This window comes from Hippopotamus amphibius, chromosome 2, assembly GCF_030028045.1.
Source record: "Hippopotamus amphibius kiboko isolate mHipAmp2 chromosome 2, mHipAmp2.hap2, whole genome shotgun sequence".
NCBI classification, from domain to species: domain Eukaryota; kingdom Metazoa; phylum Chordata; class Mammalia; order Artiodactyla; family Hippopotamidae; genus Hippopotamus; species Hippopotamus amphibius.
In genome coordinates this window covers 44531182-44552324 of record NC_080187.1, presented here as the reverse complement: position 1 = coordinate 44552324, position 21143 = coordinate 44531182, and the positions used below count along the sequence as shown (strand labels likewise).

Genomic DNA, 21143 nt, shown 5'->3' with positions numbered 1-21143 from the left:
TAGGGCAATCACCCCTGGGACACTACTCTCTTCCTTGCAGTATCCCTATCCCTCACTCTTCCTTCACCTAATAAAATGGCTCACTTTATTAGAACCTCCTCAAATTATCTTAACTGTATGGGCCACCTATTTCTCTTGGGACTGATACTATCTTGTTACAAATATGTAGCTTGAGATGCACACATATTTTTCAAACTAAATTATACCATGCACAAAGATGAACTTGCCCAGTTTCCTACTGCTTAAGAGTTTTGAATAAACATTTCTAACCTGATCATCCTGTCTTTTTACTCTTTATAATTTCCTATTTCTATGAATTCTTACAAATTCAAAGCAAATTTTTATAAACTTAAAGACATAATTTATAAAAACCTTCTCTCCTATTGGAGGTCTTTAAGCCTGCAAGGAGAATACGGAAGCCCTGGAGCCCTAGTCCCATCCTAGGAGGCAGATTTATCAGCTTTATCAGTCAAAAAGCAAGAACTTCATTTCATGATTGTCCTCTCCCAATGCTCATTCGTAACTTGACTCTTCCAATGGGCTTAAGAACATCTGATAGGATGGCCTTCATCTGAATAAAATCTAAGACAACTAAAACCACAAAAACGTTACAAATACTTGAGAAACTAGATGACAAAGAGTCCTGTTTGGAGATTCTGGTGGATTTTAAGTGATCACAGATGACTTCCAGCTCCTCCCATTTGGAGGTGGAGTCTTTTTCCTCACTCTGTCTAGGCTGGTCCTATGACATGACTTGTTTTGACCAACAGAATGTGGCATGACCCTGTGGGACTTGCAAGTGCCCAAGGTTCTTGCTTCTGCCATTTTGGAAGGCTTCTGCTCTCCAGTGAAGAAACCTGAGCTGAAAGACCACATATGAAGAGAGGCTCAGCCACCTAGCTATTCGTTCCAACCTTCCCAGCTGAGGCCTCACCCATGTGAGTGAGGCAACCCTAGATCGATCAGTCCAGCAGAGCCATCACCTGACTGTAGCCACAGGAGTAAGCTCAGACAAGACCAGCAGAATCATGTGAAATACTAAATTTTTGTTTTTTGAAGCCACTAAGTTTTGGGGAAACATGAACTTTTTAATCTCTCATACCAGAACGTCTCTCTCATACCTGAATTAGGTCCACAGCCAGCTAATTCAGTAAGACAGTTCCAGAAAAATACAGGCTAGTTAATCATCGATGGTAACAATTACTCTTCTGTGACCCAACACAGAATAATTAGGAAAGAATGAGGACTCTGGACTCAGCTGTCCCTGAGTTGGAATGCCTACTCTGTAGCTTATTTCCCTTTTCTGGGCCTCAGTTCAATCACCTGCAAAATACATATAACAGCTGCCTACATACATCATAAGGAAGGCATCAGGATTTTAAACGATAACTAACGTAATGCACCTAATATAGTGCTAGAAACTTGGTGAATGCCAGTTCCCTTCCTCAGGATCCGTGCACATGTGCCCAAAAGTTGGAACCTGAATTAAATGGCTCTGAGCCAATGGTACTCAAAATGTGGTCTCTGGACCAGCAACGTCCGCGTCCCAGGGAATTTATGAGACATACAAATTCTCAGACCCAACCTAGAGTTATTGAGTCAGAAACTCTGGTGTCCTGTATTAGCCCATTAAAGCCAATTAAAATTACTAATCATTCATAAGCTTGTACCATAGGATCTAGCCCGTATTTCAGCATATAGTAGCTACTCAACAAAAATACTGGAAGACAAATGACTATGTTAATGTGTGATTAAGAGAACAGATGAGATGAGCGCATGCTTTCAGAAACCTCCTCTTTAACCCTGGTATCCCAAAGACAGATCAGTCAGTCTGAAGTGCTGCAGGCTGAGCGATGGTGTCAATGACTGTAGTATAGGTCGGGAGCCTCATTGTTTGGCCTCCATCGGCAGGTAGGTACAAGAAAACTGTTTGCTTTTGGTTAAAAAAAAAGCACTTTTAAAGACCAGAACAATGGAGAGTCACCAACACATGTGCTTGGCATGGGCATTCCGAAGACACTGAAAATTAGATTTCATAACGGCATCATGAAAGGAATGCTAGTCTAAAATATTGGAAGGCAAAATATAGCCATAAATACTTCATGTCATGAACTACCATTTCTAGAAGTGTCTTTTACAGTTAATTTACAAGTTGGAAATAAGAGTAGGCTTATTTCAGGGGGTAGTCATGGAGGTTCAATGAGAAAATAAAAACAAAATGTATGGTACATAGTAAACACCCAAAACATGTTGGATACTATTAAGTTTATTTTTAAAATTTGAATTATTCAAGGTATTGACTAGTGCCATGCTATGAATACAAGGAGCATTAAATTATTCTTTTGAAGGAATAAAAGATGATAATAAATTACCAAATCCTAGTTCTAGCACCTTAATCTGTTTTCCCTTTTCTACCACTAGGTGACACCACCAACCTACCATAACCCACTCTTCTCCCACAGTCGGCACAGCCAACCTCCACAATCACTGTCGATTAAGGAACAAGATGTCTACTTCAGAAAGAATCCTAAATTATTCTTTTGTTTGAGTCTTTTTATTTATCTAAATTGCCACTGGCTATTTGGTATAAATTTATTATTTCATCTCAGTGTGTACTAAAAAAAAGAGTCTCTGTTACTTGGGGAACAGATTCAGCATTTACCTACACAGATGGGAAAGGGGCACTCACCATCCCACTTTACTGTGTCTCTTCTGTACATGTTTCTTCTGTCACAAGAAAAGGGAACAATTTTTCCTTTCACTTCACAGCCTGCTTTTCTATGACAAGTTGATACAATGTAGTAATTAACCATTAAAATATTGTATATGATTCACAGGAGTGTTACAGACAGACTGATTTAAACCAAGGTCAGGTCTCCAAATTAGCAAAACAACTCTGAAAGCGTGTGAGAGAGAAAATAAACAAGAGAAAAGGTAAGCAACAGCTGCTATTAAAAGTAACACCGGACAGCTAAAACTGGTCTGAGTACATTCCTAAAAATGCAATTAGCCAAATCCTTCCAGAAATTAAACCATCAAAATGACATTATAGTACACTTAAAAAATGTATTTACAAAGCGAAAGAGCAGTCATCCTAGCATATCACTATGTCCTGAGGGTTTCCCTTCTCGTAAAGAAAGATGCAGAAGAGAATTAGATATTATGTTATAAAAAAAGTTCAAACTGTCACCAACATATTTTGTGAAATGCTATTTCTTAATTCCCTCAGCAGTGCTGAAGTTGAGAATGAATTAACTTAATAGGCTGTTTTACTTGGTGTACCCCCCAAAAAATAAAAAAATTAAAAAAAAACCCAACTCATGGTTGCTATAATTTTCATGGATTATTTGAATAAGCGTTTAATTCATTCAATAAAAAAAAAATAGGCTGTTTTCTGGTTTCTTTGTCATTTTATGGTGTGGTTAAACTGACAAGAACCAAAGCCTACCTATTAGCTTTCCAAATACCATGATAAGAGAGGTGCTGAATTCTACCATATCATGGAGCTCTTTTCTCAGGAAGGCAGGCATGGATACTCCATTTCCTTCACAAGGAAAAGATCAACTTACTGCTCTTGCTAAAGGATTTCAGTAAAACAGAATTGCCTGCTTATCACTTTTGAAGTCTAGAAATGTACCATTTTTATTTATATAAGTTGCAGTGATACATGAATTTATTAAATGCCTTCTGATGATACGCCCATTTTCCCAAGGTGATTGTGAACTTAAGAGAGAGGTCCCCAAATAAGGTAACAGGTACCAGAAATACCACATTTAAATGGAGAGCGTTAGACATTTTGGTGACATACATGAAGACTCTTTATTGGCTTTTTAATTACAAATAATTAAGAAGTTACTGGAAGAAAGTGTGGTAATACCAAGGCAGGAGAAGTGGCAGTGAAGAATGGAATAGCATTTCTGATAAGGAGCAGGTTGACATACGGAAAAGGGAAAAGCTGTGTGAAACCTACAAAGGAAATGAAAGACAGGAAGTGATTTTAAAAAAAAAAGTACACAGAAAATGTGGTCCAAAGATGTTACCAGATTCTCACTAGCACGGCCCATGAAGGTGAAGCTCAAGAGGAAACTGGTGACCACCCAGGCTGCGTTACTGAAGAAAACAAGCTCTGTGTCTTTAGCTGAATAGAAAAGACCAGAGAGTGGGGAAGACAAGGCTTCCAGGGCAAAAGTCTGAGTCCCCAGCACACGTGGTGACTGATGAGTAGAGGCAGGGGTGGCTGTGATGTTTGTGTCCAAGTAGGAAAGACCCTAAAGACTAATTATCTGATGCTGTTCAGTACTGTACACATGACCCACTATCTCTAGCCACAGTGTGGCCCTACCCACTCTTAATCTAAGCCAAAATTATTAACTGTCAGACATATGATACCATTGACCAAAGTGCATGAAAGTAAATTAGGAATCATAAGTTAAGATTCTACCTTTCCTTGATTCATAGAATAAAGCCTAGGACTTAATGACACAACCTTGGATATCAGAAACAATCCCCTTCTTTGGTAAATAGTCTCCAAAGATGGTCACCTTCAATTGCTTCCCTCCTTATAGGCACATGTTCCTCCTCACATCAAGAATTGGGGTCTAATGCTCTTGGATTGGAAGAATTAATATTGTTAAAATAGCCATACTACCCAAAGCAATCTACAGATTTACTATGATTCCCTATCAAATAACCCATGACATTTTTCACAGAACTAGAACAAATACTCCTAAAATCTTTATGGAACCAAAAAAGACCCAGAAGTGCCAAAGCAATCCTGAAGGAAAAGAACAAAGCAGGAGGCATAACCCTCTTGGACTTCAGACAATACTGCAAAGCTATAGTAATCAAAACAGTGTGGTACTGGCACAAAAACAGACATATGGATCAATGGAACAGAACAGAGAGCCCAGAAAAAAACCCACACACCTATAGTTAATTAATCTTCAACAAAGGAGGCAAGAATATACAATGGAGAAAAGACAGTCTCCTCAGCAAGCGATATTGGGAAATTTGGACAGCTGCACATAAATCAATGAAGTTAGAACACACCCTCACATCATACACAAAAATAAACTCAAAATGGCTTAAAGACTTGACACCATAAAACTCTTAGAAGAGAACGTAGGCAAAACATTCTCTGATATAAATCAAACCAATGTTTTCTTAGGTCAGTCTCCCAAAGCAACAGAAATAAAAGCAAAAATAAACTAATGGGATATAATTAAACTTAAAAGCTTTTCACAGCACAGGAAACCACAAACAAAACAAAAAGACAACCCTTAGAATGGGAGAAAATATTTGCAAATGAAGCAACCGACAAGAGATTAATCTCCAAAATATACAAACAGCCCATGCAGCTCAATATAAGAAAAACAAACAATGCAATTTAAAAATGGGCAGAAGATCTAAACAGATATTTCTCCAAAGAAGACATACAGATGGCCAAAAAGCACATGAAAAGATGCTCAACATCACTAATTATTAGAGAAATGCAAATCAAAACTACAATAAGGTACCACCTCACACCAGTCAGAATGGCCATCATTCTGTCTAATGATGGAGACGGTGTGGAGAAAAGGGAACCCTCCTACACTGTTGGTGGGAAAGTAAGTTGGTGCAGCCACTGTGGAAAACAGTATGGAGGTTTCTCAGAAAACTAAAAATAGAGTTGCCATATGATCCTGCAATCCCAGGATCCTGGGTGTATATGCAGAGAAAACTATAATTTGAAAAGATACATGCACCCAATATTTACTGCAGCACTATTTACAATAGCCAAGACATGGAAACAACTTAAATGTCTATCAAAAGATGAATGGATAAAGAAGATGTGGTACATATACACAATGGAATACTACTCAGCCATAAAAAAGAATGACATGATGCCATTTGTAGCAACATGGATGGACCTAATGCTGGATGGATGGATGGACGGATGGATGGATGGATGGATAGATGGATCACACTAAGTGAGGTAAGTCAGAAAGAGAAAGACAAATACCATACGATATCACTTATATATGGAATCTAAAATATGACACAAATGAACTTATCTATGAAAAAGAGACTCACAGACATAGAGAACAGACTTGTGGTTGCCAAGGAGGAAGGGGCATGGGGGAAGGATGGATTGGGAGTTTGGAGTTACCAGAGAAAACTGGTATATATAGAATGGAACAACAAGGTCCTACTATATATAGCACAGGGAACTATATTCAATATTATATGATCAACCATAATGGAAAAGAATATGAAAAAGAATGTATATATGTAAAACTGAATCACTCTGCTGTAAGGTAGAAATTAACACAACTTTGTAAATCAACTATACTTCAATAAAATAAATTGTAAAACACACACACAAAAAAAAGAATTGTGATCTAATTCCCAGTGGTATGCTTGCACTGACTTGTACAGGTTGGTAAGAGATGACTGTACAATTTTTAGGAAATTTGAAAACCCACCATTTACAAATTAAACACAGGCATTATAAAAATTAGATTAAATATTCCACATTAAATAAATTATATTAAAAACAAGTCATAAATTCTTAAAACTCATCGCTTCCTAATTATTTTACTACACCATATATGTTCTTGAGGTTATTTACATCTATTGCATCTGTCTGCTGGGAAATGCTATATAATGGTATGCTTCTGTGCATCTCTTCCCAATCTGTTTTTTTTTTTTACAAATAAAATTGTAACATATTTAAAGTATACAACATGATGATGAGCTTTTTTTCTTTTCTCTTTTCTTTTCTTTCCTTTACTTTTCTTTTCTCTTTGTGATAATGCTTAAGATATACTCTCTTAGCAAATTTTAGTTATACAACACAGTGTTAGAACTATTCCCAACTGTGTTTTGATGATATCACATTGGTACCTTGAAACTGGCCATGGTAAGAGTATTTACACTGTGAAAACTGGCAAACACTACAAATCAAAGCTTGTTTAATTGATTTATTGATTTTCTAGAGCAAGTGCTGGCAAATTATGGCCTACAGGCCAAATTTAGCCCACTGCCTGTTTCCATACAGCCAGTGAGCTAAACACTTTCCAATTGTTATTAAGTTCTGCAAAAAATCCTCAGTTTTGCCTCGTGGACCACAAAGTCTGATATATTTACTATCTTGCTCTTTACAGAAAAAAATTTTCCTGTCTTGATTTAAGAAAATAATGGAGAAAGTTAATTACGTAGGCTAAACTTAATAGTGGACTGTGTTTCTAGCCATCACACTGTGACTAGCACAAAAATAAAAAGCAAAAATAAAAACAAAACTCTGAGGACATGTTCTTCCAGTATTTGAAAACTATTCTTTAAATCAGCAAAGAAGTCATTCATGCTGTTGACAAACAGGTAACGTTCAGACAAAAGTCTGTTGTTTCACTTTCTTATTAAAACGAAACAAAACAAAACAAAAATATCAACTACTTTCTTGTTGGAACTATACTGGTTCGTCAATTGCAATGCAAGAGCTGCATTAAAATTAACGAACTCATTCTGTAAGCATCGATTGTACAGAATTTACAATAAAGAGTATGTAATTTGTAAAGTGTGTGCTATATATCTCACGTATCAGTAATACGTGTGCATAGTTTTTTTCAAGGAGCCCATTGTTAAACCTTTACCAGCACACCACTGCTCATTCTATTTCCTCATCAGTCTGGGCTGTCCTTAGGGAGTTGCAGGAACAGTCAAACATGACGGCAGCGATATGCTGAGATATTTGAAGTCAGGTCACAAAAATTGCAGCGTCTACCTGAGTCTCTTCCCAAGTTCACTCTTGCGCTCTCTCTTAGAATCTAAGTGTCAGGCTGTGGGAAGCCCATGCCTGGTGAGTCCCAACGGAGCTCACAGGTGACTACCATCTGACTGCAACTGCATGAGACACTCTGGGCAAAAACTTCTCACCTGAAACCCCAAAACCCACAGAATTATGAGAGATAATGCTATCTTATTTTAAGTCTCTAGGTTCTGGGGATGGCTTGTGACACAGCAGTAGGTAATTGGAACACCATTTTATCTGAGGAGAAGGCGGTGATCAGGGAGCCAATTAGACCCAACACCTCTTGACCTCAGGAATCCTAGGTGGGGTATCGCAACTCTGTTTTGTACCATGTCCTTGGTGCTAGGCAGACGCATGGGCACATTGTGGGTGGGAATGCAATGAAAAGAGAGAGTGGTTATGGATGATACACACCCACATTGGCATGTAAATCTGGATCATGTTGTCTACCAGAGATGCTGCAAGTAAAATACCATCAAATGGGACACTGACTCTACCCTGCTCATTCACTAGCAATCAACCCCATCTGGGCTTCCTGGAGTGGCAGGCGGCGCCTCCCACAGCTTTCTTCTTTTCTGCACCAAGCCCAATAGCCATTTTTGAGGCTAGCATCCCTTGATAAGGGATCCCCACAGCCTCTTGATGAGGATGTGTCCTCATAGCATCTGATCTCATTATCTCTTTCCCACTTCACAGTTGCCTAGGGAAGTCAGTGGGGATTTCTGGGCCCTGAGGAGAGTTTATGCCTGGGGCAGGCTCTGTGTTTTCTGTGCTCCTCCTTTTCCACTTCCTCCACGTGAATACACTTCTATAGAGTTTCAGGGGAGGAGCAGGAGGGCCCGGTGCACTACCCCATAGCAAAGAAAGCACAGTGCATAATAAGTAACTTTATGACCTCTAAATATTGAGTATTGAGGTATTTTGTACCATTGAGGGGAATAAATGTAGAGAAACATAGCTAGATAGGCCAAGTTTTGTGAATCATTTAAATCCATTTGAAACTGGCCAATAGGTAAAAACAATGAAAATATCAAGTTGTCTCCAACCTCAGTTTAGCTGTAAATATAAAACAGGAATTCCATTATAAGGTATTTCTAGATAGGCCAGTTTTGCAGACTTCCTCTGGTACCTTGAAATATGTTTAGTCATCTGCAGAAGGAGATACCTATCTACAAATATATCTAAATATTGTAAACTTCAGCTGCTTAGTACATTTTTTTCCAAAGACAAAGTGCTGTTGCAGCTGATACGATAAACCATTCATTAAGTAGGGAATTTCGATTCCCTCATTTCAATTATGTCTCATTACTAAGAACTGCTCATAGCTCAGAGTAGGAATGCAAGTCTACTTTTCTGATTTCAGGTTTCACTTTTCCATCCTGCCCTTGTCCTTAAGAAGCTATGAATTATTAGCTCTGAATTAGTTTCAAATTGTAATTCACACTTCAGGTGACACTTACGCACCGACTGTTAAATTCACACAATGAAAGTCACCTAAACGCGTTTGTCATTTGCTTTAAACCCCTTTGGACTCTTCAGCCAGGTATGAATTAAGAACTCCTAACACCTCAACTACTCAGAATTTCGTTATTAGGAATTACAATAGTGCTCTAAAGTAATGCTGTTTTCTTTCCATAAAAAATCTCTACCATTAACATTTTTCACTGATTGGGCTGCTCTCTATTTTGAACACAGATTTTAAAAAGTTATATCACAACAAGGTAACCATGTCCTTGAATTCTAGAGGCAGGCAGAGAAAAAAACATCAGAATTCCTTCCTTCTTACATGGCATGTCCTATCCCTCACCTCATAATCTTTTTTCTTTTATTATTTTCATCTGCCTGACTTATTTTTCCAAACCTGCTCTATATGAGGGGCTGATAATTACATTTACTACGAATACTTAGAAGTTAGATGGTGTTTACAGGTCAAAAATTAAAATGAAGCAAGGATATGAACATAAAGAAGTGGCTTGATACCCAAAGTAGGGAAAACAGAAGTTCCAACCAAGGATTGCTTAAGGATGTCTGTCTAGGCTGTCTGACACCTGGTGTTCAGGGCAATGACTGACACCTGATGACTTACTAGCAAACCCCCAAGTGGGCATCATATCCCAAGTAGTAAACACAATGTTTGGGCAGAACAGACCCGGTTTTGGTCCCAGCTCTACATTAGACAAGTGATTTAACATTTCTAGATTCCAATTTCCTCACGTCCAAGATGGATATTGTGGCAGAAACTGGGGAATTATTCTTCAAACAGGTTCTTCTTCTTGTGCATACAACTAGACTACAGCCTCCCTGCAGTCAGATGCAACCATGTGACTGGGCCAATGAAATGTGAGCAGAAGTGACAGATGCTACCTTCTGATAAGATCCATAAAACCTCCCACCTTTGGCCTCCAAGCTCTTCTCCATCTTGAGAGAGAGGATGGAGATGTCTCGGCAATCTTGGGAGCTACATGTTAAAGACAGTCTTTGAATCACCCCTGGCCACCCAACCAGGAACATTATATTGGATTTTGCTGCATGAGCAAAAAATGAATAAGTTATGTGTTAAGTCTTTGAGATTTGGGGTTTATCTATCACTGCTTTAGAGTTACCTTAACCAATACAGGGGTAATCGTAGCACTTCTAGCTCATGGGGCTGCTGGGAGGCTTAAATAAGATAATGTTTGCAAGTTCTTACTCTGCTACCTGGTACACAGTGAACACTCATCCTCAAATGTTAACTTCTTCTTAACAAGTAGGAGCTGGCAGCCCTGGGCTCAAAAGGAAACAGAAGCAGTGGTTACACATATTTCCATTGGTTGGCCAAACAGCTTTGAAAAATCACCTCCAGCATAAGCATTTGGAATTTGAAGAATATACTAACCAAAAATAATATATACTTCCTCAAATACTACTATGCATTTTATGACAAAATAAGGTAGTGAAATACTGTAGAGGTACTTTCGTCCTGAACTCCAAAAAACTCCAAGCTCAAACAATGAAAAATCATATTTGATGCTTAAAACTGGTAAACCAGGTTTCACACTAGTTAGCTCAGTCTTACAACATGGGTTACAATGGTTCAGAGATGCTTCACTGCAGCCTGAATAAATGTTCACTTTTCTTAGGGAGGAGTTTAACAGTGATCTTGGGAATTCATTCTGGTCCGGGCTCTGAACGCTAAGGGAACAGGTTGGTATTTTTCCTTCTGCAGTGTTCCAAGGTGCAGCTTGGCTGGTAATCTCTGTGCAGGGCAAAATGAGTCACAGGTCTGAGTCACTTTACCAGAATGCATCCCATGTGTTCTATTCCAGGTTTCAAATAGCATAGTGTCTGGTCATGAGGGGGCCCCAGAGAGAAAACAGGCTGGAGCTATTCCCTTGAACTCCAGCTCCGAGTAAAGGAGACAAAACTTCAAGAGTTGCAAATCCTCACTGTTCCTCATTTGAAGGAAATTATTTAAAATAAAAACACGTGGGAGTGACAGATGAAATGTGCTTAGCAGGCAATAGGTTCATTCATACAGTCTTATTGTATGTTGAAGTCCTAACCTCCAGCACCTCAGAATGTGACCTTATTTGGAAAGAGAGTCATTGCAGATATAATAGTTAAGATAAGGTCATCAGGGTGGACCCTAACCCAATATGACTAATGACCATATGAAAAGGAAAAATTTGGAGACATGAACAGAGGGAAGATAGTGTGAAAACAAAGGTAGAGACCAAGGTGACGCTTCTACAAGCCGAGGCATGCCAAAGGTTGCCAGCAAACCACCAGAAGCTAGGAGAGGGGCATGGAACAGATTCTCTCTCAGCTTTCAGAAGGAACCTATCCTGCCAATACCAGATCTTAGATTTCCAACCTCCAGACTGTGACACAATAAAGTTATGTTGATTAAGTCACACAGTTTGTGGTGCTTTGTTATGGCAGCTAACTGATACACTATATATGCAGGAATAAATCATAATGTGATTGGTCATAACAAAAGTGATCAAGTCAGTGCTTGGCTACTGTTCTTCTTGAAGAAAGATGCTAATGACTGACAGCCTTTGGGGTGATGCTTAAAGGAGATGTGATAATACTTGGTGTTGGTGAGGGAACTGTTCATGTGGTATTGCCATGAGTAATCTCATTTGCTTCAGTGGCACCTTATTGGAATGGAAAGATTTGTCCCTTTTCCTTAACATCTAGATATACTGCTTTACCAGCAGTGAAGTAGGCCCAGGATGTAGAGTCACTCCATTCTGCTGGCAAAAGCATAAAGGCAAAGTTTTGTTCCAGTTAAGCATGTGCTTTAATATCCATAAATTCTCTCCTTTTTTTTTCCCTATGGCTTTACTATTTAAAGTTTTTAACACAGATTTTATTTTTGGCAACCTTCATTTCTCTCTACTGGTTCCTCCACTAAAATGAAGGATTGAAACGCAAAAGACCACGAACAGCCAAAGCAATCTTGAGAAGGAAAGACAGAGTTGGTGGAATCAGGCTTCCTGACTTCAAACTATACTACAAGGCCACAGTGATCAAGACAGCATGGTACTGGCACAAAAATAGAAAGGAAGATCAATGGAACAGAATAGAGAACTCAGAGGTAAACCCAAGCACATATGGGCACCTTATCTTTGACAAAGGAGGCAAGAATATACAATGGAAAAAAGACAGCCTCTTCAATAAGTGGTGCTGGGAAAATTGGACAGCAACATGTAAAAGAATGAAATTAGAACACTTCCTAACACCATACACAAAAATAAACTCCAAATGGATTAAAGACCTAAATGTAAGGCCAGTCACTATAAAACTCCTTGTGAAAAACATAGGCAGAACACTCTATGACATACATTAAAGCAAGATCCTTTTTGACCCACCTCCTAGAATCATGCAAATAAAATCAAGAATAAACAAATGGGACCTCATGAAACTTAAAAGCTTTTGCACAGCGAAAGAAACCATAAACAAGACAAGAAGGCAACTCTCAGAATGGGAGAAAATACTTACTAATGAAGCAACGGACAAAGGATTCATCTCCAAAATATATAAGCAGCTCATGCAGCTCAATTCCAAAAAAGCAAATAACCCAATTCACAAATGGGCAGAAGACCTAAACAGACATTTCTCCAAAGAAGATATACAGATGGCCAACAAACACATGAACAGATCCTCAACATCACTAATCATTAGAGAAATGCAAGTCAAAGCCACAATGAGGTATCACCTCACACTGGTCAGAATGGCCATCATCAAAAAATCTAGAAACAATAAATGCTGGAGAGGGTGCGAAGAAAAGGGAACTCTCCTGCACCGTTGGTGGGAATGTAAGTTGATATAGCCACTACAGGAAACAGTTTGGAGGTTCTTTAAAAAACTAAAAATAGAACTACCATATGATCCAGTCATCCCACTCCTGGGCATATACCCAGAGAAAACCATAATCCAAAAAGAAACATGTACCATAATGTTTATTGCAGCACTATTTACAATAGCCAGGACATGGAAGCAACCTAAATGTCCATTGACAGATGAATGGATACAGAAGATGTGGCATATATATACAGTGGAATATTACTCAGCCATAAAAAGGAATGAAATGGAGCTATATGTAATGAGGTGGATAGACCTAGAGTCTGTGATACAGAGTGAAGTGAGCCAGAAAGAGAAAAACAAATACTGTATGCTAACTCATATATATAGAATTCAAAAAAAAAAAAAAAAATGGTACTGATGAACCCAGTGACAGGGCAAGAATAAAGATGTAGATGTAGAGAATGGACTGGAGGACATGGGGTTAGGCGGGCGGGGGGTGAAAGGGAAGCTGGGACAAAGTGAGAGAGTAGCATAGACATGTATATACTACCAACTGTAAAATAGATAGCTAGTGGGAAGTTGCTGTATAACAAAGGGAGATCAACTCGATGATGGGTGATGCTTTGGAGGGCTGGGACAGGGAGGGTGGGGGGAATCACGGGAGGGGATATGGGGATATATGTCTAAATACAGCTGATTCACTTTGATGTACCTCATAAGCTGGTACAAGAGTGTAAAGCAATCATATTCCAATAAAGAGCTTAAAAAAATAAAAAATAAAAAAAATAAAATGAAGGATTGAAACAAAATCAAAACCACCTGTGTGTTTTCTGATAGTCAAGTTGGCAAACAATGAAAAGGGCACAAAGGATCAACAACTGTAATGAATGAAATGGATTCCCATATGTGGTGTGTATGCCCCATGGGATGTGTGCTATATTCAGACTCAGAATGAACTGGAGGCCATGTGAAATGGGACTGCAGTACCTTTTCCATAGTCCTAGCTTCCAAGTCCTCTCTGCAAGAAGAACTAGCCCTCTGGCCATGCTTCTGATGAGGCCATTTTTTATCTAACTGCTTTTCAAAGTCACATTCATTCTGACCTCATATATAGAACAAAACACTGAAACTCGGTATTACTGTAATTATTTACATTCGATGGTAGATCTTTCAATAACCTATATAGCCTTCGTTAGAACTATCATTTATGAGATATACTACAATAAAAATGAAAGACAGAAGGTTTAGTAGCTTTCTCTTTATAACACAGAGGGCCGGAGTTAACCTATCTGTCAAAGGCAGTGGCTTCTACCGCCCAAACCAGGGCTTCCCTCCAAAGAACATGCTATGTATGTTGCAAGGAGACAAATTCTTCTCATTTGCTCAATATTTCCACCCAAGAAAATGAAGTGGGTCATCAGGCAAATAATGGCCATGACACATGTAACTGTGGAGTTGCAGCACTGCAAAGGGCCATTGAACATGTAAGGAATCCTGTTTCCCATTGCCATGATATCACACAGAACTTCCAGTTGATTTCTTCCAGTGACAAGTAACCCACTCCATTTTTGGACAGCTGGATAAACCGTTCTACTGATAAATATGTGGGCTATATTTTATCTATCTGATCTCAGCCTTCAGCTACAGTTGAAACCGATTGGAAGGAAACAAAGTAGGTTGCCTTGGATGCTAGCTAGATGGCTATGCTCTCCTAGCTACTCACTTAAATTTAAAAGGAAATAAAAATCAGATATCAAAGGAACAAATGACAGATACCAACATGTGTTCGTATTTACCAAATACCTACTCTGTCCCCAGCTCTGTACCAGGAAATTAAAGGGAGATAGACGTCAATGATACCATCTTTATCCCCAATTAACTTAAAATATTATCTAACCATGATTAAATATTTGAAACAAGTTCAAAATTAATGGAAAATGCAGTATATATTTAAGTCCTAAGTTGGTCAGTTTTGCAAGTGGTAATAGAAAAATGCAGAATTTCTATGAGTCATCATGAAGTTGCTAGGTCTTGACCATGCTTTGGAGGACAAGTGAGATTTAGAAAGTCACAGGAACGAAGAACATTTCTTTGAGAATGTATCTAGATTTAAAGGGCAATTAAACAGCTGTTCCAAAACACACAAAACGAGACAGGGGGGATTCTATCATTATTTTAAAATGGGAATGGGAAAGGAAGGCTGAAATATAATCAAATATAGATAGAGATCGTGAAAACGCCACTGTATCATAGGATGATCTATGCAGAAAACCAAACTCTGCCCTTACCTTGGGGATTTTTCCAGCTGAAAGATTAAGTAAATAATGTCCATTTTCTCTTTCAAAGAAGATATACACTGTTACTAAGGAGTTCCTTCTCCATTTCTCAGTCACCTTTAGTATCCCTGTCATGCACAAGTGAAAAGCTCTCATTTAGCTGATTAGAGTTTAATCTGTGTACCCTTCTTTATATGTATAAATGTCCTTCTCCCTCCTCCCAGAAGATCACATAACTCTTCCAGAGATGTACTTAGCTGCCTGATTAATTACCGGACCTCTATGTAAATTACTGTCAAGATTAAGATGATCTTTTTAAAACTTATTCAGCTTGATAAACATTTACAGTTTAACATATCTGACGAAGCCATTTGTATACTCCTATAATATAAATGAAGGTACATTAAAGCTACAGTAAGTCTATAATAATAATAATAGCCTTAAAATAATTTGCTAACTACAGAGAGTTCCCTAAGCAATTACAAGATGCTCTATGTTAATTTAGAAAGGAATTCCAAACAAGGCGTTTAAAACCTAATAAGATGCCATTAAATGAAGGGAGACAGGGGAGGGGAGGAAAGAGAAAGAAAACCCTAAGGCTTGAACTGGGAGAAATGATTCTCAGAGCTACTGACCCTTGCAAGATCCACATCTTCCTTGGCTTTCTAGACATAAAGCAGATTTCTAATTGAAGGTGATTATCTAGTTACTACATCCCAAATTGCATGTATTTCTTGTACTGAGTCACATCATCGTCTGGTTATATGCAGCATTTATCAGTTTGAAAGTCCATAGAAACAGCTGAGTTTCTATATGCAATGAGAATGTGGTCTATAAACTATGAGGCACCGTATCACCACCAAGTGTGAGCATCTTTAGTGACAACTCTCTGCCTCCTGGTACTCATAGGTATCTACAAGCCGAACTAGGATATCAAAACAACTAGGAACAATTTCACAAAGAAATCACAGAAAAAGGCACCTGGTTTGCTCTTGGGTTTTCCGAGGCATGGATACCCCTACGCATGCCTGTTCTGCCCTAGAAATATACACAGTGATACAGTCACCAGGAAAACAGAAAAGAATAGCAACACACAGGTCTAAAACCTAAAAGACAAATGCCTATATTGCAATTTTTATCTCCATAAATTTGACTTGAGAGTTCAGTGCCTCAATGAAAGGTGGATTGCTTGATCAAGGTAACATAACAGAAAAAAAATACTCAGATTTCGTCACGGCACAAATGTGCCTCTGTAAAATATAATTCCCATTAGTTAGGTTAATTAAGATTAACGTGCAAGTCACTGAAAACCCCCAAAGTAGACAAAAGACAATTCACCAAGGAAACACACAAAGTCAAGAGCTGCATTCACTTTCAGTCATTCATTTAACAGATTGGAAGGAGGGGCTTATTAATACTTGCGTTGTCACCACTGATTACCAAAATGACAAGCCTCCAAATAGCTTACAAAAGCCAAAGGACAACGTGGTTTCGTAGAAAAGATCTGTGGACAAGGCTGGGTGGTGCACAGAAATAGGAAGTGAATCTAATCACATACATAATCACTGTTAATAAACAGGACTACATATACATACACATACATGTATACATAGGTGAGTATGTTTTAGGTTCTGTTTTACTGAGATGAATGAAATGGCACTCATCTTGGGAATCCAGGTTTGGCATTTTTCATTGGTTTAGCACAGTGTTTTCACCCAAAATAAAACCCGCTTTCCTAGTCAAATATATCACAAAGAAGCATTCACAGCAAAAGACTAACACTAACTTATGCAATAGAGAGAACTGTATTCCAGTTGCTCAGAATGCAATTGTGTAAAATCTGTCATTGCAGAAAAAGGTTTCCCACCCTTACCTCCAGGGTCATGTTCACAGTACTAATGGCCACTTTTATTTCTCCATCTGAAAGTTCCTTTAGATTCTTCAGCATTGTCTGTTCAATACTTAAACCTGTGGATGAGAGAAAAAAACAGTATGTTATACTTGGGAAACATTTTTGCTAATAACATTTTTGGATTATTTAAAGAAGTCACCCTGTTAATTTCAGTATTTCTCCTCTCATCTCTCTTTTAACCATAATAAACACACACATTAAGGCAAAAATCCCATTAGCGACAATATTTCCATCAGTTAGGATCCCAGCAGGAAACAGAATTCACCCCTCAGGATGCAAAAGAAGATTCTTTAATGGCAGGACACTTACAGAGATGCGGGCGGGACTGAGAAAACTAATAAAAGATAGTGAGGCATCCGGAGACTAGCCGAGGTTCAAGGGAAGGAAACAGATCTGGAACAGTAGAAGAGCGGCTGCCAGAAACAGCGCACAATCAGCAAGGGAGCAGGGAAGAGCTATCACAGCCTCTTCTCCTTCCTTTGATTCCCACACCCCAAGTGTTTCTAACTCTTCCCACGGACCAAATCCAACCAGAAACCAGTAATCTTCGGGGGAGCCCAGAATATCAAATACTCAGAGGTCAGCCTCTGGAAGCCCACAGCAGACAAAAGCAGAGAAGGGAAGGGGACGAGATAAGAAAAACTAGTATAACCATGCAAGTAACCAAATAATACCTAAGAAGGCCAAAATTTGCTTTCAGGATGCATTTAGGATAGCCTCCATGTTTTCAACTGTAATTTTATTCAAACTGCACTTTATAAATATGACCCATAAAACTATCATAATTAAGTTGATCACCCTTGTAATAGGCTCTGACAATAAGAGTTCTAGGCTTTCTTAAATGATGGGAGGAATAATCCAGAAGGGATAAATTATCCTGAACTGCATAGTTTTAGTCAGCTGACCAATGTGCTTCAATAAAATCCATCACAGAAAAACAGAAAAGGATCTGGCTTAACACTGAATTCTCACGCTAAGTTATTATATCAGATGAGGTCTAAACTCTTGAGAAGAAGACCTATAATAAAGCCTAGTAAAGCACGTATCTCCTTCCCAGATGCACATTAAGACAGCAGAGTCAACTACTTGCCCTTCCAACTTAGAACACTATCAATCACAGCAGTATGGGGAAACAGGAACTAAACATTTTTCTTCGACTCAAAGACTGGAAGGCTGCAATCTATCATACTACAGCGTAAAATAATTTATAGAATATATAGTGACATTAAAAGTTTGGGCTAGTTTTGAAAATGACAAAATGCATACCATCATGCGGCTGTCACCCCTGTATACCCGCACGTGCACATGCGCACATGCAACAGGTGTGGCAGGTACGTCAGAGCCCCGCCCACATTTCCTCAGACTTTCCCAGTGAAGTGCCCCAGCCTCCCCGTCAAGCACCAGCACCTGCATCTCTTTTCCTGAGGGCTTTCTCTGGCCACCAGAGCCCACCCTGGGGGAATTAACAGTCCCTGGGACTAAGCAGTTCTCAACATTCCAGTGGTATGCTCATAACAAAACCTAATTTGTAGTGTTAATTTCTGTGCTGTCAATACTTCTACCATGGCTGATTGCAACCTGCCAACCCAACATCAACCCACTCACAAAATTCCTGAAAATTTAACAATCAGCTCTCAGAGCTCTGATGAACAAGTTCCAACATGCCACTGTATCCCTCTGGTAGGAAACCTCTGCGGTGCAATTTTACACTCTTTTCCAGCATTCCCTACTGGGATGCAGGCCTGGTTTCCCACAAAGCTAACTTGCTCGTTAAATTGCTCCATGCCCTATCACTGTTTCCCAGGATCACCTCCCAAATAAATTGCTTTGCCTTGGGCTCTGCCCCTGAGGGATCCCAAACTAAGGGAGAAAACTATGCACCTTAAAGAGAGACTGTCTGCGTTTAAATCCTGGCCTGGCCGCTTGTCAGCTGTGTGTGTGATGATGGGACAGCAAAGATGCCTTTCTGTGCTTCAGTGTTCTCATCTGGACATCGGGGATGATAAATAATTCCACCTGACAGGGCTGTCGTGAGCACTCAGTAAGATAATTCATGCAAAGTTAAACCATCAGAACCTTGTGTATATTAAGCACTTAATGAACTATAGCCATTATTATTATTATTATTATTAAACAATTGATCCAGGGAATCCACTCTCTAGGCAAAGCCGAGACTTACAGAACACTTTTATCTGCTTTTCTCCTATTTTTTTCTAAAATTAATTGATTTAGGAAATCCCATTGTGCTTGACATTGCTCCTGCCACATTCTCAAAATAGAACCCTCTCAGCACAGGGATTTCATGTAATGATGCATCTGGGGTGCCCATTAGATGCGTAAATTAACCACATGTCCAGACACAAAGGCCTCAGAGGAAAGCCTGAAGTACAGACGTCCTGCTTCCAGATGAGCCAAAACCACATGCCTGAAAATCTTCCACAAGCACAAACAATAGAGAAGAAAGTGAAGGCAAACTCAAATTCACCTCTTGGGACCCAGCAACACTTCACACCACAAACCATCTCTCCTCAGCAGCTACGAAAGAGCTGGGGGACAGAGTCACTCACCCTGAGCACTGAATTGGGTCTCCTGCAGGACGTTGATAATGTCCTCCCTTGGAGGTAAGCTGGGAAATTTTTCTTCCAGGATAGAAAGAATTTCCTCCTGCTTCTCTGAGATCTTCTTGGGTTCCATAGCCATCCACTTGAAAAGGATGCTACCTGAAAGGCAGGAATAAAATCGTCCTTAAACTTTCCAGTCAAGCCAGGATGGGCCCAGGAAAGTCAATGTTTTCTGGTCTCTTGATCTCTGCTTCCACTTCCCGATTCTTGCCCGGACCAGGGGCCTCCATTGTGTAACACTCAAGGGGCAGTTTTTAGAAAACCCTTCAGATACTGTCTGCCCTGCCTCATTTTCTCTGAGTATTAATCCCAACAACTGAATTGACAATAGCACACTCTATGGCAGTTACAGATAAAGGAATAAAATCTGTCTCTTTCTCCTGCCCCACAAAAATACACAAAAATGATAAATGTTGGTTTTAAATGATTTCAGAATGGAAGTTAATGATAAACTATTTAAAGACATTAACTCTGACTTAATATTTCCCTCTAATAAATCGCTTTAAGAGATCACAGGAAAAAAAAAAAGAAATCACAGAGAAGATTGTTTCTACTCTTTATGTTACTGATTTCACATAAGAACTTTTTCCCTTTAACAATTAAATGATTTCATAGCCTTAATGTCACCAGCAAAGGAATCTGATAAGGTAGTGAACCTCTAATCCATTCCCAGTGGTACCAATCTTCCAGGTACCACACAGTTTTGAAATTATTTACTAATATCTAATTATAAGGATTCATAAACTGGGTCTAAATAGCAGGTTTCAATTACAAAGTGATTTGACAATATGAATCACCAACCTCTCACAAACTCCTGGAATGTCTATGCATAATCTCACCGTGAAAAGTAAGTTACCACCTGTTACATCCCCTTCCCCTGCAACCTGAGCCCAAACTAACACAGAATAATGGGGGAAAGGGGAGTTTTGCTTAATGATGAACGATTAAACTCTCTAAAAATCCTGAAACATTGATTAATCTGGGTGTCACCATCTCTCTAGCTTTTAGTGTGAACTAAATGAAAATATAGGAGGAAGGAAAATAAAGTGGTAAGAATGTAAAAGGAGAAATGAAGTAGTGAGTGAGGGAAAACTACAGTTCATAATCTTGACACCTACCTGGAGACCTACAGAACCTAGAGATTAGATGCACATTCACCATAAAAAATCCTGAAAAACCTCGTCATTTGGCCTCTCTGTTCCTATTTGCCTATTTTTAAAAAACAGAAATAATACTGTTTTCCCAGCTTATAA

General features: G+C 38.9%; 1 protein-coding gene across 4 annotated transcripts in view; it reads right to left on the bottom strand.

The window, feature by feature from the left end:
* The window catches only part of PRUNE2 (prune homolog 2 with BCH domain), a 271291-nt gene that overhangs the window by 177318 nt on the left and 72830 nt on the right, over positions 1–21143 (bottom strand). For all 4 annotated transcript variants that reach the window (XM_057721032.1, XM_057721034.1, XM_057721035.1 and 1 more), the window contains exons 5-6: positions 19837–19989; positions 17231–17325 (exon numbers count right to left, since the gene is read on the bottom strand). In XM_057721032.1, coding sequence (XP_057577015.1) covers positions 17231–17325; positions 19837–19989 — 248 coding nt within the window. The remainder of the gene's footprint in view (positions 1–17230; positions 17326–19836; positions 19990–21143) is intronic.